The 23,356-nt window shown below is 52.4% G+C and overlaps 2 protein-coding genes across 2 annotated transcripts in view; one reads left to right on the top strand and one right to left on the bottom strand.

Annotated features, from left to right (window-relative positions):
• The window catches only part of LOC112114618 (hydroperoxide isomerase ALOXE3-like), an 18,246-nt gene extending 1,621 nt beyond the window's left edge, over positions 1-16,625 (bottom strand). Inside the window, exons 1-13 of the mRNA XM_026660338.1 lie at positions 16,553-16,625; positions 14,895-14,971; positions 14,483-14,687; positions 14,238-14,322; positions 13,920-14,042; positions 11,216-11,319; positions 9,491-9,663; positions 9,031-9,174; positions 4,449-4,640; positions 2,987-3,073; positions 1,455-1,624; positions 1,011-1,132; positions 286-386 (exon numbers count right to left, since the gene is read on the bottom strand). Of these exons, the coding sequence (XP_026516123.1) occupies positions 286-386; positions 1,011-1,132; positions 1,455-1,624; positions 2,987-3,073; positions 4,449-4,640; positions 9,031-9,174; positions 9,491-9,663; positions 11,216-11,319; positions 13,920-14,042; positions 14,238-14,322; positions 14,483-14,687; positions 14,895-14,971; positions 16,553-16,625 (1,656 nt within the window). The remainder of the gene's footprint in view (positions 1-285; positions 387-1,010; positions 1,133-1,454; positions 1,625-2,986; positions 3,074-4,448; positions 4,641-9,030; positions 9,175-9,490; positions 9,664-11,215; positions 11,320-13,919; positions 14,043-14,237; positions 14,323-14,482; positions 14,688-14,894; positions 14,972-16,552) is intronic.
• Positions 16,626-16,980: 355 nt separating this feature from the next.
• Positions 16,981-23,356, top strand: part of LOC115271380 (latent-transforming growth factor beta-binding protein 4-like) — a 41,503-nt gene continuing 35,127 nt past the window's right edge. The window contains exon 1 of the mRNA XM_029913628.1: positions 16,981-16,993. Coding sequence (XP_029769488.1) covers positions 16,981-16,993 — 13 coding nt within the window. The remainder of the gene's footprint in view (positions 16,994-23,356) is intronic.

The raw sequence follows: 23,356 nt of genomic DNA, 5'->3' as shown, positions 1-23,356 counted from the left end.
GTGGGGGGTGCAGGGTGGGGGTGTCGGTGGCTGGACCCCAGGGCCCCGTGGGGGGGGGTGCAGGGTGGGGGTGTCGGTGGCTGGACCCCAGGGCGCTGTGTGGGGCAGGGTGGGGGTGTCTGTGGCTGGACCCCAGGGCCCCATGTGGGGGGGGCAGGGTGGGGTGTCTGTGGCTGGACCCCGGGGCGCTGTGTGGGGCAGGGTGGGAGTGGCGGTGGCGGGACCCCAGGGCCCTGTGGGGGGCAGGGAATGGGGCCCCGAGCGCCCAGGCTGGCCTCTCCCTACCTGCCCGTTGTTGAGGGCGGCGTGCCGGGCCGAGCAGCAGTAGATCCACATGGTCAGGTACTTGATGAGCTCAGGGATGCTCTGCAGGGATGAGGGGAAGCCTGCGGGATGGAGAACAGGCATCACGGACCCAGCCCGGCCCTGCCCCCTCCACGGCCTTGGTGCTGGGACCCCTAGAGCTGGGTTCGATGCTTCCCTCTGCCAGAGCCTCCCCCGGTGAGTCGCTCCCTTGCTCCGGGCCTCAGCTCCACCCCGCACCAGCTCCCCGCCCTGCCCGTTCCCATGGTGGGGCCGTTCCCAGTCACCCCATGGCCCCGTCCCACCACCGTGACCCAGGCCACCCTGTCCCTATGGGGTTGGACACCTTGCTCCCCATCCGGGGGTCATGACCCCTCCCGCAGGGCCAATTGATATGAGCTGGGATCTGGCCCCATTAACTCCAATGGAGAGACGCCCATTGACACCAGCTGGGGATCTGGTCCCATTGACTCCAATGGAGAGACGCCCATTGACACCAGCTGGGGATCTGGCCCCATTGACTCCAATGGAGAGACGCCCATTGACACCAGCTGGGGTCTGGCCCCATTGACTCCAATGGTGAGACGCCCATTGACACCAGCTGGGATCTGGCTGACAGACACGCAGTCCGGAGACGCCCCCCAGCCACCCCCGAATGGAGCCCGGTGACTAGCGGCTGCAGAGCTCTGAGTTCACATGGCCCCTACTGGATGCCTGGTTCCCCAGGAAGCCTTCACGGAAGATCTCATCTGCCCAGGCCTGCAGCTCACAGTCGGCCAGGATGTGGGCGTCGCTGCGGTAATAGTGTCTGGTGATGCCGGAGACGAAGCTGGGAAGAGCAGAGATGTGTCAGCCTGGATGGGTCAATACCCCCCGAGTCTGCAATCAGCCCCACCCCAGGAGCTGGGCCACATCTGGAGATCACCCCACGGCCCGGACGCACCCGCCGCCTTTGGGCATTTCTCAGTAAAACCCTTTTGCACCCACAAATGTCACAGCTGAACCACGTGTCAGGGAGGGACAGCTTCAACGGATTTCCCGACTTGGAAAATTTGCGGGGGAGGCCCAAAAGCCGTGGGAATTCCCCCCCACCCCCACTGCTGGATTTTCTCCTTCCATGTCTGCCCCCGCCGCCCCGCTCTGGTCCTTACCTCTCGATGGCCGACCAGATCTTGAGTCCGTCGTCCCGGTAGAAGTAGTTGGCGATGGAGCCGACCCCGCGGGCCTCTACATCGTCCGGGATGCACAGGGAGTCGTAGGTCAGGCATTTCATGGCCTTGGCTATCAGTGTGCTGACCCCTTTGTGTCCCATGCTCACGCCCTGGGAAAGGGACCATGGACGACGCCTTAAACAGACCTGCGAGCAGGAGGGGGCTGCAAGGGGAAACTGTCCCGGACAGGCAGGAGGTTTGCTAGAGATGACGGGAAGAAGCCAAAGGGGGAAGTAGCCCTGGGGAGTGGAGGAAGCTCGGATGGGTGGTAAACCCAGAGGGGCTAGAATAGGACAGAGCCCAGGGAAGTAGCACCCGGGTCTGGGCGTGTTTAGACTGGAGTCATGGAGCAGAGGATTCATGGGCTGGAAGCCGGAATAGACGGTGGATCTGCAGAGTCTTGGACAGAGGATGGCCTGGAATGGCCAAGAGAGACATTGACGGACCCCCCCTTCCCCAGAAGGGGAGAACTAAACTCATCGGGCCGCAGGGCCGAGCCCCAGAGAAGAAGGCTACCTGAGTCCCGGAGGGTGAGATCGAGACAACGGGCTGAGGAGCCGTGGAAAGGGGTATCCGATCAGTGTCAAGCTAATCCCCAGAGGAGCCCCTGCAGTGAGCAGTGAACCCCGTTACACAGCATAAGGTGCCACACAATACAGGCCCGGGGGAGGGGGGCTGTGAGCCAAGCAGGAAGTGGGGTCCAGTGGTTAGAGCAGGGGGAGCTGGGAGCCAGGACTCCTGGGTTCTCTCCCCGGCTCTGGGAGGGGAGTGGGGTGTTATGCCCCTCACCGTGGTGTAGGCCAGAGACCTGATCAAACCCCCCACCCATATTAAACCAGCCTGGGGTGAAACTCAGCACCCCAACCCACCTCAGGAATGTCCCTAAGGAGAGTTATAAGCACCCAGGTTGTAAAGACCCTGGGAAATTAGAAGGATACAGAAAGAGACTCAACAAATGGGAAGCTAAGCTCTGACCTGCGTTTTATGCTGACCATCTGCACCAACAGAGAAGGTCACAACTCAGTGACAATTTGGGCATGAAAGATCAAATGTCTGCGGAGGCAGGAGCTAGTTTGACCAATATCATGTACATGAAAACCAGGGCTCTTGGGGAACCGTTTTCCGGACTTCAGGGCAACATCAAGCTGCTGGAACTCTGACTCCTCTGCACGACCGGGCATGGCCGGGAAGCCCCAGATGAATGACTCCTGACCGGCCGCCGGGTGAAACTTGGCTGGATACAGGGAGTGGTGAGCATAAGGGCTTTGCTTGGTATACGTATTCGGTGTGTGTTGCTAATAAATAGATGTGTGTAAGGCTCTTTCGCTAGGAAAAGGGTCCGCAGGCCCGTAGAGCCCTGAGCCCCGAGGGAAAGGGCGGGTACTTAAATTGACTAGGTTTCTTCCAGAGCCCTCGGTGGGGTGTAGGCGGGGTGCCCTGAATTGAGCAGGTAGCAAGTGGCGTCATCTTACCCTGTCAAAAATCCCTTCCCGTTTGAGTAGCAGGTTCCTGGCCAGGATGTTGATGTGCAGCGTGTAGCGGGTGTGGGGCATCAGCAGCTGGGGGGAGGAAAAGACACGGGGGGGGGAGGATAAGCAGACAGCCATGACCCCCACACACACACACATCGCTGCAGATGCCCCAGGGCCAGAGACCAGGCACCTTCTGCTAAACCAGTGGTGGCTCCTTTTCCAGGGAAACACAACCTAGATGGAGCTACTATAAGGTGGGTGCACAACTGGTTGGAAAACCGTTCCCAGAGAGTAGTTATCAGCGGTTCACAGTCGTGCTGCAAGGGCATAACGAGCGGGGTCCTGCAGGGATCGGTTCTGGGTCCGGTTCTGTTCAATATCTTCATCCATGATTTAGATAATGGCATAGAGAGTACACTTAAAGTTTGTGAATGATACCAAGCTGGGAGGGGTTGCAAGTGCTTTGGAGGATAGGATTAAAATTCAAAATGCTCTGGCCAAACTGGAGAAATGGTCTGAAGTAAATAGGATGAAATTCAATAAGGACAAAAGCAAAGTAGTCCACTTAGGAAGGAACTATCAGTTGCACACATACAAAATGGGAAATGATTGTCTAGGAAGGAATACTGTAGAAAGGGATCTGGGGGTCATAGTGGACCACAAGCTAAATATGAGTCAACAGTGTAGAACTCTTGCAAAAAAAGCAAACATCATTCTGGGATGTATTAGCAGGAGCGTTGTACGCAAGACACAAGAAGTAATTCTTCCGCTCTACTCCGCACTGATTAGGCCTCAACTGGAGTATTGTGTCCAGTTCTGGGCACCACATTTCAGGAATGATGTGGACAAACCGGAGAAAGTCCAGAGAAGAGTAACAAAAATGATGAAAGGTCTAGAAAACATGACCTATGAGGGAAGATTGAAAAAATTGGGTTTGTTTAGTGTGGAAAAGAGAAGACTGAGAGGGGACGATCACAGTTTTGAAGTACATGAAAGGTTTTTACAAGGAGGAGGGAGAAAAATTGTTCTTCTTAACCTCCGAGGACAGGACAAGAAGCAATGGGCTTAAATTGCAGCAAGGGAGGTTTAGGTTGGACAATAGGAAAAAATTCCTAAGTGTCAGGGTGGTTAAGCGCTGGAATAAATTGCCTAGGGAGGTTGTGGAATCTCCATCATTGGAGATTTTTAAGAGCAGGTTGGACAAACACCTGTCAGGGATGGTCTAGAGAATACTTAGTCCTGCCATGAGTGCAGGGGACCGGACTAGATGACCTCTCAAGGTCCCTTCCAGTTCTATGATTCTATGAAACGCTGGGCTGCGGGGCCCATCTGGCCTAACCACATACACCCATATGCACATCTGGGCACATCCGCTATGCACGGACACATCTGGGCACAGCTGGCCCCCAGGGCGCCTGTTGGCCCTGCCCCCTCTGGGGGGGTGGCTCGGCCCCTCTCTCACCTTGAAGATGGGCAGCTGGCGCAGGGTGGCCAGGGCGAAGGCCTCGTTGATCAGGTGGGTGAGCAGCAGGTGGCTGACAGCCTTGAGCATCAGGAAATCGGCATTGCGCACCCAGGTCTTGGCCAGGATCCAGTCCCATTCGGAGTCGCTGGGCAGGAAGATGGGGCTGGTGGGGCCTGGGCACTGGCTGAGCTGGGGGGGGAGGGGGGAGAGACACAGGAGGGCTGGGGGGCGGGTTGGCACAGGCCGGGGGTGTGAATCCTGCTGCTTCCCCTGGGGAACCCAGGGGCTGGGACCCGGCTGCCAGGATGAAGGGACATGACGGTGCAGCAAATCCGTTGTTAGGAAGAGGAGACATACAGAGCTGGGGTGTGCATACACACAACTGGGCACACACACACAGTTTGGGTGTGCATACTCACAACCGGGCACATTCACACAGCTGGGGTGTGCAACTATACACAACTGGGGTGTGCATACCCTACCCCTAACCCTACTCTATACCCTACCACTAATCGTGTTCTTTACCCTAATCTTAATTCCTTACCCCAACCCTACTCTATACCCCAACCCCTAACCCTACTCTATACCCTAACCCCTTACCCCAACCCTACTCTATACCCTAACCCTAACCCCTTACCCCTAAACCTACTCTATACCCTTGTGACGTTGCACCCATAATGCTTTATAGAAATATGCTTATGAATATAAATATGACATAACTGGAATATGTTTTATGCTACATATGCCATGTAACATATCTTTGTGAAGGTTATGTTCTGCTGAATGTATCCATCCTATTCGTATGCATGTATCATTTTTATATCTGAAGTTATGAGCATTGTCTCTATGCTTGTATTTAAATATTTGCTGGAGAAAGCACCTAAGGCAGATTTGGTCAACATAGTTTGAAAGGATTATTCAAGTAAATGGGAGTACTTGGCTAACAATGGAATTTGATAGATGCCAATCCACATCTGAGCTTTCCTGGGAACGTTCGGTCTAACATATGGGCAATGGCATTGGCCTGTAAAGAACTGAGTCATGCATGGATATGTGACATACCCATGTGACTCCAAAACTCCATCTTGTAACTGTGATCATAGAATCAGAGAACATCAGGGTTGGAAGGGACCTCAGGAGGTCATCTAGTTCAACCCTCTGCTCAAAGCAGGACCACCCCAACTAAATCATCCCAGCCAGGGCTTTGTCAAGCCTGACCTTAAAAACCTGTGATTCTACACAGGGTAAGAGAGGCATTTCCATCCACAAGAGAGAGACTATATAAGCCCCTAAAAAACAACAAGACTAATAATTAATAATGATAATCATTGACACCTCATCTATTATTGGGAGTGGACTACAACCACCCTGATCGAATTGGCCCTGGGGGGGCGGGTTGGCGCAGGCCGGGGTGTGAATCTTGCTGCTTCCCCTGGGGAACCCAGGGGCTGGGACCCGGCTGCCAGAATGAGGGGACATGACGGTAAAAATCACTTTTTACTTATTAATTAACCCAGAGCAAGTATTAATACCTGGGGAAGCAAACAGCTGTGCATCTCTCTCTATCAGTGTTATAGAGGGTGAACATTTTGTGAGTTTACCCTGTGTAACCCCCAAATAGATTACCAAGATTCCTGGGGCTCTGTCTGCTGGCAGCTCAGGGAGAGGTGCACTGTCCCTGTTAGTCTTTAAGGTGCCACCAGACTCCTTGTTGTTTTGGTAGGGAGCGGGAGCCAAGGCAAACTCAGAGTCCGCCTGGCAACCAATAGGGAGTGAGATGCCCCTCCCAGGGAGTTCGGGAAAGGGGAGAAACCACTTTGGAGTCAGTCTGGAGCCAGCCAGGGCAAGGGCAGGACTGGCTTTGTGGGGAGCTGGTGAGTCCCAGGCCTGCATGCAGGGTTCCCCATGAGAACTGGCCTCTACGGACCTGAAATAATAAAATTTTATTTATTTATTTAAAGCCAGATCCCTCAGCTGGGCTTTTCCCTTCTCCACTGATGACTCCCAGTTTGTAGAGTTTTGTTGGGAAACTTCCCCAACCAGGCTGAGTTTGCCCTCCGGCTCCCTAGGTGAGACCAGTCACCACATGGTCAGCTCTGCTCTGTCTGCTAGTCCAGGCTGCTGCCTGCTGTGTGTGTGTCTGGATGCTGGGCTAGGAGATGACAGTTTGGATCTTAATACAGTTGTGTAACCTGCACCTTGAGCCCTGCACCCCTTTGTGGTGAGGGGAAATCCTGGGACTGAAGCAGCCTGATTCCTGCCTGAGGAGGATCCCTGCCAGCAGAGATCAGCCCCTCTGCAGTGACCGAGGAGTACAGAGTCATCTCTGAACCTGAGGATCATTCATAGATTTTGTGAGTGCTCCATCTTTTAGTTAGTCAGTCAGGGAATTTGTTTTGGGGACCCCCTACTCCCTGAACTGTGTCCTCAAGCCAGGGAGTGAGGGTTTGGAGATTTTACAACCTGCTGCATATTAAACCTATGGAGGGATTTACCACCTTCTCCCACTTGTGAGTCCATTGGGCTGTAACCCAGTCAGCCACACAGCTAAACCACTGCAGAGAAGAACTTTGTGGTCATAGGTCATCAAGGGCCCCAACAAAGTACGCGTACCAACGGGACACTAATCTTACATTCACTACATCAAGTCACATAACTGGGGAAAGTCACAGGTATTAGCAGCATGGGCACTGGTGACCCTAATAACAGTGTTTTACCCTGTGTGACAGACCCAGACCAGTGGGGTACAGGAGTCTGGTAGAGGGCAAATATACTGGTCACTGGATGAGTAGTTTTCTGTTCCCTGAGTGACCAGAGAAGGGGCTGCACTAGAGTAATCAGGAACCTGCTAGAACCAGTTAAGGCAGGCAGGCTAATTAGGACACCTGGAGCCAATTAAGAAGCTGCTAGAATCAATTAAGGCAGGCTAATCAGGGCACCTGGGTTTTAAAAGGAGCTCACTTCAGTTTGTGGCGTGAGTGTGAGGAGCTGGGAGCAAGAAGCTGAGAGTGAGAAGGTGTGCTGCTGGAGGACGGAGGAGCACAAGCGTTATCAGACACCAGGAGGAAGGTGTTTGGAGGAGGCCATGGGGAAGTAGCCCAGGGAGTTGTAGCTGTCATGCAGCTGTTACAGGAGGCACTATAGACAGCTGCAGTCCACACGGCCCTGGGCTGGAACCCGGAGTAGAGGGCGGGGCCGGGTTCCCCCAAATCTCCCAATTGACCTGGACTGTGTGTTTTTCCAGAGGGGAAGGTCTCTGGGCTGTTCCCCAACCCACATGGTGAATCTCTGAGGCAAGAAAATCTACCAATAAGCGCAGGACCCACCAAGATAGAGGAGGAACTTTGTCACACCTGTTATGTTATATTTGTCTCCTGTTTAATATAGTTATTGTGTTAAATATATTGCATGTGTTTGTGTTATTTCTTGGAAGTCTCCAACTATCTGGCAAATAAGTGGGGGTTATCCTGTGGTTAGAATTTCCCTCCCAAGCTGCCCTGGTGACCATGCCAGGAAGGAGCGAGGGAGGTGGAGGCACCGCCAAATAAATTCATAAAAAAAAAATAAAAAAGATACACTCTGCTGAGTGGGTGGTGGGATCCAGAAGAACCCAGACCTGTCCATCAAAACCTGTAAGCAGATTGGCATTAAAGAAGGTAACTGGGTGGAGAGGGGGCGCTACACCTGCATAAGCTTTATACAGAGTAAAACTGATTTATTTGGGGTTTGGATCCCATTGGGAACTGGGTGTTGGAGACAGGAGCACTTCTTAAACTGTTTTCAATTAAGCCTGCAGCTTTGGGGGACATGGTTCAGACCTGGGTCTATGTTTGTAGCAGGCTGGTGTGTCTGGCACAACCAGGCAGGGTTCTGGAGTCCCAAGCTGGCAGGGAAAACAGGCTCAGAGGTAGTCCCAGCACATCAGGTGGCAGTCCCAAGGGGGTTTCTGTGACTCAACCCATCACACCCCTAACCCTACTCTATATCCTACCCCTAACCTTATTCTAAACCCTAACCCCTAATCCTACTCTATACCCTAACTCTACTTTATACGCTGATCCTAATTCCTTACCCCAACCCTCCTCTAAACCCTAACCCCTTACCCTACTCTGTACTCTTACCCTAACCTTACCTGGCCCCGCTGTGAAAGGGACAGACAGTGCAGGCATCTGCATCGGGATTCAGCTCCGGGGACAAAGGGCTGGAGTTCAGAGCCAGGTGCCAGAGAGTCTGCAGAGACCCACTCGCTGCCAGCGGAGATGGGGGTGGCCCAGAGTAGTGTCTGTCGGGAGTGCTGGGAGCGAGGACTCCTGGGTTCTCTCCCCAGCTCTGGGAGGGCAGTGGGGTCTAGTGTGTTAGAGCAGGGGGTGTTGGGAGCCAGGACTCCTGGGTTCTCTCCCCGGCTCTGGGAGGGGAGTGGGGGCTGTTGGTTAGAGTGGGGGGGCAGGAGCCAGGACTCCTGGGTTCTCTCCCTGGGCCAGTCCCTTAGATGGCAATGCCCAGCCCTGGGACTGTGTAGGGGTGGGGGCTGCGTGGGGGTCCCACTGGGCAGCGTGTGGGGGGTGCCAGGGGCTGTTACCTGGATGGCCACAGGGACAAGCTCCCCAGAGGGCTGCAGGTGCAGCAGGCAGAGGGGCGCAGCGATGTACTGCTGGTAGCCGTTGATCGTGTTGGCCGGGACGCCCTCCAGGATTTTATAGTCAGCGAGGAAGATGTTCCCCTTCTGCAAGGCACAGTGAGAGCACAGCAGAGTGCGGGGACTGTTGGGGGCCAGCGCAACTGGGGGTGCAAAGCAGGGACCCCAGAGTATGGGGGAAAGCCAAGATGCCAGCGCTGTGAGCTTCCCCGCAGCAGTGCCCTGGGACTAGCCCCTGGAGCTGAGTGGCTAGTGCGAGCGCATCCACTGGCTCTGGAGTTGGGCCAGGTGGACACCTCTGACCCGGGGCTGCTCGTGCCCGGAGCTATGCTGGGGAGGGAGCTGGAGCGAGAGCTCAGACCATCACCGAGTCCCCCCGGGGTGTCCCTGGCACCCCACTTACCTCCAGCTCGTCCTGCAGGCTGGTGCTCTCCCCCAGGGAGGAGGCCACCATGGCCGATGTGACAGGGAAGTTGCAGGGGAGCTCCGTGCAGCGCCTGATCACCACCGGGTGGACCCTGTTCAGGAACTGGTACCCAAAGAACGTGTCCTCTCGCCAGTGTGCCCGCACGTACCCTAGGGGGACATGGGCAGGGCAGCCGTGGGGTTAACGCACCGGGCCGGGACTCAGGGGAGCTGGGTTCGAGTCCTACCCTGGGTGCCCGGGGCAGCTTTCGGTGTCTCTCAGAGCCACGACCTCCCCCTGCTGGAGAATGGGGCTAATGGTCCAGCATGAGGATTTCACCCTCAGCAAGTTTGCAGATGACACTAAACTGGGAGGAGTGGTAGATACACTGGAGGGTAGAGATAGGATACAGAGGGACCTAGACAAATTAGAGAATTGGGCCAAAAGAAATGTGGTGAGGTTCAGCAAGGACAACTGCAGAGCATAGGCACCTGGAGAACCCATGGGGGGAAATTGGTGGGTGCTCTGCACCCACCGGCAGCTCCCTGCCTCCGCCTCTTCTCCTGAGTGCACTGCGTGCCCGCTTTCCCCCACAATTCCTAGTGCTTGCGCCACGAAACAGCTGTTTCGCGGTGGCAAGTACTGGTAGGGAGGGGGAAGAGGCGGGGCCGGGGTGAGGATTTGGGGAGGGGTCCAATAGGAGCAGGGAGGGGGGAGAATTGGGGCAGGGCAGGGGTGGAGTCAGGGTGGGGCCAGGGGCGGGGAGCGAGCAGCCACCGGTGCCGGGAAAAGTTGGTGCCTGTGATGCAGAGTCCTGCTCTTAGGACGGAAGAATCCCATGCACCGCTACAGACTAGGGACCGAAAGGCTAGGCAGCAGTTCTGCAGAAAAGGACCTGGGGTTTACAGTGGACGAGAAGCTGGATATGAGTCAGCAGTGTGCCCCTGTTGCGAAGAAGACTAATGGCATTTTGGGCTGTATAAGTAGGGGCATTGCCAGCAGATCCAGGGACGTGATCATTCCCCTCTATTCGACATTGGTGAGGCCTCATCTGGAGAATTGTGCCCACACTACAAGAAGGATGTGGAAAAATTGGAAAGAGTCCAGCGGAGGGCAACAAAAATAATTAGGGGACTGGAGCACATGACTTATGAGGAGAGGCTGAGGGAACTGCGATTGTTTAGTCTGCAGAAAAGAATGAGGGGGGATTTGATAGCTGCTTTCAACTACTTAAAGGGGGGTTCTAAAGAGGATGGATCTCGGTGGTACCATATGACAGAACAAGGAGTAATGGTCTCAAGATGCAGTGGGGGAGATCTAGTTTGGATATTAGGAAAAACTATTTCACTAGGAGGGTGGTGAAGCACTGGAATGGGTTCCCTAAGGAGGTGGTGGAATCTCCATCCTTAGAGATTTTTAAGGCCCAGCTTGACAAAGCCCTGGCTGGGATGATTTAGTTGGGGGTTGGTCCTGCTTTGAGCAGGGGGTTGGACTAGAAACCTCCTGAGGTCTCTTCCAACCCTGATATTCCATGATTCTAATCTCGGTGGGGGTCTGGGCAGGGGGTCTCTGAGGGTGGTCGGGGGTTCTGGGCAGCACCTGACACAAGCAGCACTGGGGTCTCTAGTCGCTTGGGTCACACCTGTCCCAATCACCCTGCTCTGTGCATGGGGGCTCCGGTGGGCCCAGGTGAGCGGGGCTCAGGGTCGGGGGGTCACCCACCTGTGATCGGGGTCTTGTTGAAGCAGAAAACCTTGTTGATGTCGGCCAGCTTTGCCCAGGAGTTGGTGCAGCTCAGGAAACCCTTCAGCTGCAGCTCCACCTGCCTGGGGGGGCAGGGCGAGCGTGTGAGAGCCCTGGGGGGGGGGGGCTTGGGATGAGGATAGGGCCCCCCAGAGATGCACTGGTGGCAAAGTGGAGCCACGCTTGGGGAAGCTTCCCCCTGTTGGAGCGATGGGCTCAGGCTCTCGGCAGACTCAGGCAGCATGGCTGCATTGGTTACACCTGGGTTTTCAAGCTCCTCTCCCCTACTACAAGGACTAGAGGGAGTAATATGGGATGAGGGGGTGTATGGGGATGGATAGATAGACAGATAGATTGATGGGTGGGGATGGAGAGAGAGAGAGAGAGAGAATGGATGTGTATGGGAATAGATAGAGTTCGGGTATAGAGCAGGGTTAGGGGTTAGTCCCTAGGGCTGGGCCTTGGGGGCTGGGCTGCACACACGCTTCCCTCCCACACCGCAGGAACATGGATGTCTTGGGGAAGGGTCAGAGCTAAGGTTACAGAAAGGCACTAGTCTACATGGTTAGGGCTAGGGAAGGACTATAGGGCACAGGTAGAGTGAGAGAAAGGGTATGGGATATGGGTTAGGGTAGGATTAGGGAAAGGAGATAGTACAGGGTTAGGGTTGGGGCTAGGGTTTGGGTTTAGTCTCTGGGAATGACCTGGGCTGTGGGGGCCAGCAGTCACACATTGACCCCGTGCTAGAGGAAGGGGGAGGTCTTGATGAAGGGTCAGGGTTACTGTGTAGGGTTGTGTATAGGGTTAGGGTTCGTGTATAGAGTTGTGTATAGGGTTACTGTATATGGCTGTGTGGAAGGTTCGTGCCGGGGCTCAAGCCTCCTGGGCAGGAGGGGAGCCACACCGACTCACTACTGGTGGAATAAACAACCAGTTAGTCCAGGGGCTCAGGCCCTCAGGCAGAGGCTGAGCAAACAAACAGTTAGGGAGCTCAGGCCCTTAGGTGCAGGGGCTGAGCAACAATACCCAGTTCAGGGGCTCAGGCCCTTTGGTGCAGGGGCTGAGCTACAAACAGCTAGTTCAGGGCTCAGGCCCTCAGGCAGGGGCTGAGCAACAGTAACAGTTCAGGGAGCTCAGGCCCTTCGGTGCAGGGGCTGAGCAACAATATACCAGTTGGGGTAAGCCCAGGCTCCTACACCTGAGCGTTGGGTGAGGGGGAAGCCTGCCACCCACGTGCAGGGGTGGCAGGGGGGGACGCAGGCCCACCCACTCCACTGCGTCCCAGCCCGGGGCCCTAGTAGCGGCTGCTGCCGCTGCGAGTCAGTGGGGTATCCTGACTGAAACACACTGACATCGGCTCACATGTGTCTGCAGCCTGACCGGGGTCGGCTACCCCCGGGCTACTTCCAAGTCCCCCCTCAGGGCCTACCTCGTCCGTGGCCCCGGGTCCAGGCCAGTCCACTAGCATGGGCTCCTCTCGGCCGGGGCTTGGCGGCAGGTCCGGCAGCTCCTCGGGGAAGTCCGGGTAGTTGGGCTCGGGCGGCTCCTCCGGGTAACAGCAGGGGCGGAGGGGCTCTGGTGGCGTCTCGCCTTCGCAGTGGGTGCGGGAGAGTCCCAACGGCTCCTCCCAATACCGGGAGCGGGAGGGCTCTGGCGGCTCCTCCTCGTAGTGGGCCCGGGGCAGCTCCAGCCAGTTAGGGCAACGGCCTCCGGCCGCGAGCTCCCGGCCGTATGTCTGCTCCCTGCGGTGGCTGGGCTCTCACTGAGTTCTGGCGGTCAGCTTTTATACTTCCTGTCCCGCCCCTTGACTTCCGGGGGGCGGGAATAGGCGTCGGTGACTCTGCCCACTTGGGCATCTGTACGGGCTCTCCCTCTCCTGGGCAGGAGGGGAGCTACACGGACTCACTACAGGCTGTGTCTAGGTTATGATTAGTGTATATGGTTAGGGTTACTGTGTAGAGTTGTGTATAGGGTTAGGGTTAGTGTATAGCAGGGGTCGGCAACCTCTGAGAAGTGGTATGCCAAGTCTTCATTAATTTAAGGTTTCGTGTGCCAGTAAAAGGTTTTGCGTGCCAGACCAGCAGTGTGGGCGGCAGATGGAACCCCAGACCAGCAGTGGGATGAGCTGTTCAGCCCCCTGCCGGTCTGGGGTTCCGTCCGCCGGACCCGCTCAGCCCCCTGCCGGTCTGGGGTCCCGTCCGTCGGCCCCTGCCAGCCGGGGTCCCGGCCACCGGCCCTGCTCAACCCGCTGCCGGCCAGGTTCCGTCCATCGAGGCCGGCAGCAGGCTGAGCGGGACCGGCGGTGGGGACCCCAGCTGGCAAGGGGCGGGTGACCGGGACCCCAGACCGGGAGCAGGCTGAGTGGCTCATCCCGCTGCTGGTCTGGGGTTCCGTAATCCAGGCCGGCAGTGGGCTGAGCGGGGCTGGCGGCCGGGACCCTGGCTAGCAGCAGCGTGCCACTAAAAATCAGCCCGCATGCCGCCTTTGACACGCGTGCCGCAGGTTGCCGACCCCTGGTGTATAGGGTTAATGTACAGGGTTAGGGTTAATGTACAGGGTTAGGGTTACTGTATAGGGTTGTGTACATGGTTAGGGTTACTGTACAGGGTTAGGGGTAGTTTCTAGGGACAGGCCTAGGGGCAGGCGCTGGGAACAGGTCTGGCCATGGGGAAGCAGCACTCACGCGTTCACCCCACGCAGCAGGACGTTGGTGCTCTTGGTGAAGGAGTACATGCTGTTACAGTCCAGCTCAATGATGTTGTCCACATTTAGGCATCGGGGCGCCCCGGGGGCAAACTCCTTCCACCTGAGCAGGGAGAGACTGCGGTGGACTTTAGCCCTGGCCTGCCAACCCAACAATCCCTCAGCCGCAGTCCTGGGCCTACCTGTCCTGCGGTTCCTACCACCCCTCCATCCCTGGGACCCCACGCAGGCCTGAGCCCAGGGAGCTCCCTCAACCCCCACCGGGGTCTCACTCAACCCCCACCGGGGTCTCACTCACCCATAGCACTCATGACAGTGCTTCAGCTCAGCCTGCCGCTGCTCCAGCAGCAATGGGGAATCAGCATCACCGCAAACCATCTGGCCTGGGCAAGAGACAGAGAGAGATAGGGGTGTGTGGGGATAGATAGATTAGATAGATGGGTGTGTACGGGGATGGATAGACAGAGGGGTGTGTATAGGGATACCTAGCTCGCTGGCACTAGGCCGGCCCCCATGCCCTGCCCCCAGCCCACAGCCCCCTACCTTTGCCCTCCCGCAGCTCCAGTATGCGGTAGCCCTCGACCCACTGGTAGCAGGGGAAATGGTAGCGCTGGCCTTGGGAGGAGACGACCTCCACGAAGCTGCAGTACCAGTTGTCGGTGGGGTAGAAGGAATAGGGCTCCTTGTGGAGCCGCACCAGGATGATGTCCCCCAGCCAGCGCCCGCAGCACAGCTTGAACTCCTCCACCTGCAGCGAGGGGGGTGGGGGGGTGGGAACCGGAGTGTGAGGGTGTGACTCAGGGATTAATCCAGCAACTCAGGGGTTAACCATCAGCCTCTTTCTCCCCCCCCCCCAAAATAAAATACTTGTTGGCCTCCTGTGCCCCCATTGTGTGGAAGTCTCCAAGGAAACACAGATCAGCCAGGTCACTATTGCAACTACTGTTCTACTCACCACCTGCCTTTCGTTAGCCTGGAGGTAGAGGCCAAGGTTTACCGGTTTGGCTGCAGCTTCAGGTACCTCTGCATAGCCTAGCAGTGTATAGGAGAAGGGCACAATCCCTTTAAAGCCTTTGTGAGCCCTCTAGCGGTGCCCACCATGTTTTAGAAGCTGCCAGAAACAGGTCAGAGCAGCCGTGTGCATCTAAGCTTGTCCTCAGTTAAAGCGGAGGCTAATGTTCTGCCCCCTGCCCATCCAAGCCCTCTACCATGGGCTCAGCCCGCCCCATCCATGCCTTGCAGTTTAATGAGAGGCGCACCCCATGTGATATTGCACTCCATATGTTTTACAAAAATATATTTATAAGTGTGGATATGATGTAACTGGAATATGCTTTACGGAAAAGGTCTCTTGTAGGGTATCATTACAAAGCTTATAATCTACTGAGTGTGGTCATCCTATTTGTATGAATGTATCATTCCTGTATCTGAAACTAGGAATATGAAATTTAACTCTGAGGTCCTATTGTAATTATGCAAAGTGTGGGCCATTAATGGTGGTTTGGAATCTTGATGGCTCCTATTGACTAGGACAATTGATTGTAAATGGCTCTGTTTACTCATAAGCCTTCCTGTATAGTGTATGCCAGCAAGTGGGTAATGAAGTCTTACAATGACATGTGATCATGTTCTTTTCCATTTAGAAGGAGGGGTGGGGACCCAGAGAGACAAAGGTTTCCTGCCTTGGGCCAAAGCTATAAAAGGGGGTGGAAGAGAACAAAGGGGGGCCAGTCATGAGAAATTCTCGAGTTACCACCTGAACTGGAACAAACAAGGGCTGTACCAGGGGAAAGGATTGGGCCCAGACTAGGAAGGAGTCTAGTCTGTGAAAGAAGCTTATTGGAACATCTCCGAGGGTGAGATTTACCTGTATTCAGTTTCTTTTAATGTATTAGGATTAGACTTGTGTGTTTTGTTTTGTTTTATTTTACTGGGTAACTTACTTTGTTCTGTCTGTTATTACTTGAAACCACTTAAATCCTCCTTTTTATACTTAATAAAATCACTTTCGTTTATTAATTAACCCAGAGTAAGTAATTAATATCTGGGGGAGCAAACAGCTGTGCATATCTCTCTATCAGTGTTATAGAGGGCGGACAATTTATGAGTTTACACTGCATAAGCTTTATACAGAGTAAAGCGGATTTATTTGGGGTTTGGATCCCATTGGGAGCTAGATGTCTGGGTGCTGGAGACAGGAGCACTTGCTGAGTTGTTTTCAGTTAAGTCTGCAGCTTTTGGGGTCATGGTTCAGACCTGGATCTGTGTTTGCCCCAGGCTAGCGTGTCTGGCTCAACAAGGCAGGGTTCTGGAGTCCCAAGCTGGCAGGGAAAACGGGCTCAGAGGTAATTTCAGCACGTCAGGTGACAGTCTCATGGGGGTCTCTGTGGAAAAAACCCATCACACCCCACTCCCCAGGGCTCCACCAGGGCCCCAGTATTGAACTGCTAGGTCCTCGGGTGCCCTCCTGTGCTGCTGCCACGCTCTCTGTGGGTACCCGGACTACATAAAGACCCCAAGAGCCAGAGGAAGCTGGCTGAGCGACAGACTGATGCCTGTTGCCTCACCAAGCCCTGCCCCACAGCTTCGCCTGGTCCTGCCCCACTGCCTCACCTGATCTCCACCCAACTTGCTGACCCAGCCCCATGCACCAGATCTTGAGGCCCTCCATGAAAACTCCAAGCATCACCCCGGATGTCTCCAATACTGATCGACCTCCCAGCTGTCCGACCCCTTGAGTCTTGCTCTAGACTGGCGCCCCTTAGCCTACCCTGTTCCCCAGTCCCTGCGAACTGTTCTCCTGTGATCTCCAGCCCCTGGCGCTGGCTACTTACCAAAACACCAGGCCTGCCATCCCAAAGGAGCAGCAGCTCGGGGCTGGGGATTGGTCCTGCTTTGAGCAGGGGGTTGGACTAGATGACCTCCTGAGGTCCCTTCCAACCCTGATATTCTATGATTCTATTCTATGATTCTATGATTAACACCGCTGCAGTGATATCTAGTACCTAGTGAAAAGGAGACGGAGTTCATTTTCCGAGTAGATGCAGATCGTGAGTCAGGGTGTTGGCCTCTAGGCCCTACCGTGAAACATATCAATGCCAGTTTGGCAGCTTCTCTTCTGACTCCACAAAGGAATACAGCAACTTCTGCACTTGGATGGGTCCAATGGGCCACCGCTCACCACGTTGCAGAAAGCCGCTCGGTTTGAGTGAGAGAACCTGCAGAGAAACATTTTGCAATAACCTTCCCACGCGTGAGGCATCTCCCTCGCTCAATGCACTTGGGGACTGGCTGGGGACCAGGAACCACAGGGCAGACAACCCTTGTTTATTGCAATAGGTGGAAATCTGGATGATATTACAATGATTTATTGAATTATTTAATCCCTCTGCTCAACCCTGCTAAGGTCTTCCAATTAGTAGCAGTGAATCCTGGGATGAATGTAAAGCCCTTTAATCCGATTACATTTTTGCTGCTTTTGTTCAATGTCCCGTTATTTATTTATCTATCATTATTATACCTCTACCCCGATATAACACGACCCAATATAACACAAATTCAGATATAACGTGGTAAATCAGTGCTCCGGGGGGGCAGGGCTGCGCACTCTGGCGGATCAAAGCAAGTTCGATATAATGCGGTTTCACCTATCACGCGGTAAGATTTTTTGGCTCCCAAGGACAGCATTATATCGGGATAGAGGTGTATTAATAATATTAATATAAGAGGTCACATTTTCCAGATTTGTTCTGCCCCACAAATGGAAGAAAATGGAGGGTTTTTTTAAAACAAAAAACAAAACCTAGATTCTCACAGATTCACACGACTCCAGGTGCTTGGGGCTTTAAGATATACCCCAAAGATCACATGATGCACAAAAAAGTCAAGCGAGTTAGCAATGCTGTAGAAATCCCAGCGCTGTTAACTATTTCAGTGCCATCTGCAAGTGTTCACACAAGGTCAGTGTATAGGCTTGTTTGTCAGCCTGAGATAGAATTTGGGGTGTGACTTTTTGATACTCTTATATCTTATACTAATATGTGTAAACAAAAGACAAAGATTAGGGCGTGTACAGTAGGTATATTTGGGCCTGCTAAGGAGGAGGAGGGGGAATGGGGAACAGGGACATAGGCTAGGCTCTGAAGCATCAGAGCTGGGAATGGAGACACGGGGTAAAGGCTCTGCAGGGTCAGAGCTGGATAGGGGGACACTGGGGAACAGACACTGCCGGCGTGTAGAGCGATGGATGTTTGCTTGCAACTAACCCCAATAAACATTGCATTGCCTGCACTTTGGACTTCTGCTCTTCTGCTTTCTGTCTGCATGACAAGAACCAGGGGAGAGGGTGAAGGGAAAGCCCTCTAGCATCTTGGTGCTGTGACTCGGATGCATCACGCTGGACAGGTAAGTAGCAAACAGGTAAGTCTCTCTCGCCAACTGTCCAACTCTCATGATGGTAGTTGCGGGTCCTTGCAAGCCAAGGTAACAGTCTTTTTGGATAAGTGGATACAGAAGAAGCTGTATCTCAGGTCCCATTCCAGGCACAGGGTCAATTTGGGATGAGATTAAGAAGGAAATGGGAGCAGTGTTAGGGGACCCAGAGGGATGAGGGCTGGCTGAAGAGCCCACCCTCCTTGGCAAATGGGTAGCGGACGGAGGCCCGTGCCCATGAGGACAGGATGCCTTCCAGGGAAAGGAGGAACTTAAGTCCACTTGTAAGAGGTTTGAAGTAAAGGCAGCATAATGGGAGGCTGCCAGTAATTTATCTACTCCAGCAAAGGCAACCATGGAGCTGCTTGGAAACAGTTAACTGCAAGGGAGAAGGGCACTCCTGCAATTCACTTGGGGTGCAAACAAAAGCAACAGACACCGGAGGAACAAATTCAGGGTTCGGAGGAGCCAGAATTTTTCACAACCCTGAGCCAGCAAGTTAGAGCGCTTTAACTTGCCAGTGTAGATAAGCCCTGAGACTTAATTCAGTGAAACATTTTATATCTGTCCCCTCAGAAACAAAGAATCCCTTATCACTGTATCTGATTGCATAGTCTCCGAGCAGTTTCCCAAGTTGTCTTATCTGCTGCTGGGATTCTCTGAATTCCCTGAATTTTTAATTGTATTTTTTTCTTCTCATTTTTAGAGCAGATGTTTAGTCTGTTGGATCATCTGACTTCCACTCTGACTGAATTTCTGGCCTAGTTGTTTTGAGTCAATCCACCGTTATTTTGCCTCTCAGTCTAGCCCTTAGTGTTTTTCCGCATGCCATTGTGTACAATTTGATTCTCAAATATTCAATAAAGGCAGGATACTGTCTCCTATAATGTCTTTCTCCATGGAAAAAAATCGATTGTCATTTTTGCAGAAAATTAGAACTGTCATTGTGGGTCAGACCAATAGTCCGCCTAATCTAGTATCCTGTCTTGTGACAGTAGCCAATGTCAGGTGCTTCTAAGGGAATGATCAGACTAGGCAATGACTCAGTGAACCATCCCATTGTCCACTCCCAGCATCTGGCAGTCAAAGGACGGTTTAGGGACATGCAGGGCATAGGCCTGCATCCCTCATTATCTTGGCTAATAGCCAATGTACTTATCCTGAGGGACTGATCTAATTCTTTGTTCAACCCATTCATAGTTTTGCCTTTCAAAATATAATGAACACACACCTACAACCCCAAGATACCTTTACAACCCCAAGAATTCTAAAATCATGAGTTATACACCCTCGAGTCAAGACATTTTAATAAATAAATGATATCTTTTTTTGTGTGTGCCTCTTTGTTCCTGAGCCTGTAGGGTGCAGTAAGGCCAGTTCCAATGCCTTGAGCCTAAACACCTGAATGAATCTTAGTCTACCCTCATACTGTTCCTGTTACTTCTCCCAAACATTTCATAGACCTAAGGCCATATCTACACTTTAAGTGTGGGTTAACTCAAGTTATGTCAACATGGAGTCACTACAGTTACTATCAGAGAGTCCTGTGGCACCTTTAAGACTAACAGAAGTAGTGGAGCATAAGCTTTCGTGGGTGAATACCCACTTCGTCAGACGCATGTGGTGGAAATTTCCAGAGGCAGGTATAAATATGCAGGCAAGAATCAGTCTGGAGATAACGAGGTTAGTTCAATCAGGGAGGGTGAGGTCCTCTGCTAGCAATTGAGGTGTGAACATCAAGGGAGGAGAAACTACTTTTGTAGTTGGCTAGCCATTCACAGTCTTTGTTACTACGATTACTATGTCACTTGTGTGCATGCCTCCTGGACTCCTTGCCTCAGCAGTCAGGGTACTCACCAGAACCACTTGTATAGATTCAGAGTGAGGTGCACCATGAATAGATATCCCACTGTCCACCCACTGTATTTTGGGACGCTTTGGTTTGACAGTGTATGCTGGGTACCAAACAGGTCAGACGGGGTATTTGTGGCCATGGGATCCAACTTCCTATAACGCATTGTTAACCATCCACTAATTTTATATGTATCCCATACATAAACGTATACATAATGTTTACACCTTTTTTCTAAACCCACAAACCTGCCTGGCCCGCCTCACTGTCTGCGATCTCACTCAGAATCATGGAGCTTGCATGGCTCTGCACTATTGTCATGAGCGTTTGCACCCAAAGGTGCATGCTACTTTATTATTTGCAGATCAGCAAACATACATGTGGGGTGTTACATACTCTATATTCTTTACAAAAATATGCTTGATATGGATACGACATAGCTAATATATACTTCATGCAAGATGGCTGATGTGGGGTATCATTGCAAAACGTAAGACCTATTGACTGTATTTATCCAATCTGTATGCATGTAACGTTTGTATCTGAGGCTAGAAATATTGACCATGTCTCTGTATTTCAAATGTGCTCTGTTGGATGAGGTCAGACAATGTTAGTGGCTTATTGGAGGAATGCACAAACACATAAAGATTACCCCAGGAACTGTGTGTAATAGTGCTATACAATGGGGACTACTTGACCAAAATCAGATATCTCTACCCAGTTTGACCCAGGTCACAGCACAAGAGCCTTCCAGAATGTGGGGGGAAGAAAGAAAAGGTGGACAATGACAGCCTACAAGAACAACCGGAAACACCTGAGATACAAAGACTGAACAGTGAGAAGTGATTGTCCCAGCAATCTGGATGATGGGAAGACAGACACTTCAGCTCAGCTCAGCATACTGAGAATGAGAAGGATCTGACATTATCAACCACTGAAGAATAATCCAGGTGTGTCTAATATATCTTGTGTCCCCAGTATGCAGACATAGGCCTTTTTCTCACTGCTAATAAAACTAATGAAAACAACAGAAGACAAGTTAAGTTTTAACAGTGAAGACAAAGGCTAAAGAAAATGTCTCAAATTAAATGAGAGAGCAATGAGGTGACATGTGAATACCACAGTTTTGAGTGTAATTTTTGTGGTGATACCTCTTTGCTCCTTATGTGTGTGTAACAGTGCCAGAAGTGGAAGTCTGTATAAAGCACAATGGTAGATTTTCTTCCTATGAGCTTGCTTTCCAAAGGAATTAAGTATTTCACATACTATTTATAATGCTTTTCACTACTCTCAATGTTTTATGTGCATTCAATTTTTTTTTATTAATAGACTGTATGACCTACTATGCAGTGGAAAGGGACTAACAAAGATTTCTTTTTAAATCAGACTTTCATTAAGGGGTTTTCATGCAATGGCCACGAAATTCCACTTCCAAAATGTTTTTTAAACAGTCCTGAAAAGATAGGAATGTGGGGTTGGGTCTCTCTACTCCAAAAACGTGTTTGTCTAATGGGTATTTTGAGGATGGCGACTAAGCATCTTGTCATACAGCGAAAGTGTCACTTAAGATTTCTTGAGTAATAAACATGTACATAAGGCTGTGACACTGGCCCTAAACCATGGTGGATTTAATTTAAATCACTAGTCAGGAAGACTCGATTTAATCATGGGTTTTCTAGATAAAAGTGCATTCTTGTTGGTTGTTATAGCCTTAATACATATTCTTCACAACTCAGAGTTAGATATAAGTTTCATTTCTAGAAGGTACACACTATACATTTTTAAACAGTGATTTATTTAGGAAACGTTAAGAGTAGTTTTACAGCTATATCAGAAAATGCATGTGTGACATTCTATACCTTGGGGGAGTGTACCCCATATGCCTCATTTTCATATAATCACGTGGGGCTGCATTGCTACACAGCAGCAGCCCCTTGCCTTTTGGTAGAAGACGGTGTATTACAACTGGTATCCATCGTCGTCGTACTGCAGTGGCTGAAACTCCGTATGTCCCCCAGTCGCTGCCTTCCCAATGACAATGATGGCTATCAGTCGTAGTATGCTATTTTCTGCCAAGTGCCCAGTATTTTCTGCTAAGCACCCAGAAGATGCCGAGGGCTATCAGTCATGCTGCACCGTCATCTGCCAGCTTAAGATGTAAAAAATAGATTTGTTCTGTATTCATTTGCTTCCCCCTCCCTCCGTGAAATCAACGGCCTGCTAAACCCAGGGTTTTGAGTTCAATCTTTGGGGGGTCCATTTTGGATGACAGTTGTTTGTGTTTCTCCCTGATGCACAGCCACCTTTGTTGATTTTAATTCCCTGTACCTGTACACCATGTCGTCACTCGCCCCTCCCTCCCTCCCTCCGTCCGTCAGATACTAGTTTTGCACCTTTTTTCAGACCAGACGCCATAGCACTGGGATCATGGAGCCCGCTCAGATCACCGCGGCAATTATGAGCACTATGAACACCACGTGCATTGTCCTGGAGTATATGCAGAGCCGGGACATGCCAAAGCAAAACCAGGACCAGCCAAGGAGGTGATTGCAGCGTGGCGACGAGAGTGATGAGGAAATTGACATGGACATAGACCTCTCACAAGGCACAGGCCCCAGCAATGTGGAAATCATGGTGTTACTGGGGCAGGTTCATGCCGTGGAACGTCAATTCTGGGCCCGGGAAACAAGCACAGACTGCTGGGACCGCATCATGTTGCAGGTGTGGGACGATTCCCAGTGGCTGCGAAACTTTCGCATGCATAAGGGCACTTTCATGGAACTTTGTGACTTGCTTGCCCCTGCCCTGAAGCGCCAGAATACCAGGATGAGAGCAGCCCTCACAGTTGAGAAGCGAGTGGCGATAGCCCTGTGGAAGCTTGCAACCCCAGACAGCTACCGATCAGTCAGGAATCAATTTGGAGTAGGCAAATCTACTGTGGGGGCTGCTGTGATCCAAGTTGCCAGGGCAATGAAAGACCTGGTGATATCAAGGGTAGTGACTCTGGGAAACGTGCAGGCCATAGTGAATGGCTTTGCTGCAATGGGATTCCCAAACTGCGGTGGGGCGATAGACGGAACCCATATTCCTATCTTGTCACCGGAGCACCAAGCCACCGAGTACATAAACCGCAA

This window comes from Terrapene carolina, unplaced genomic scaffold (genome assembly GCF_002925995.2).
Source record: "Terrapene carolina triunguis isolate 2854851 unplaced genomic scaffold, T_m_triunguis-2.0 Scaffold751, whole genome shotgun sequence".
NCBI lineage: Eukaryota > Metazoa > Chordata > Testudines > Emydidae > Terrapene > Terrapene triunguis.
This window is presented reverse-complemented; position numbering and strand designations above follow the sequence as displayed.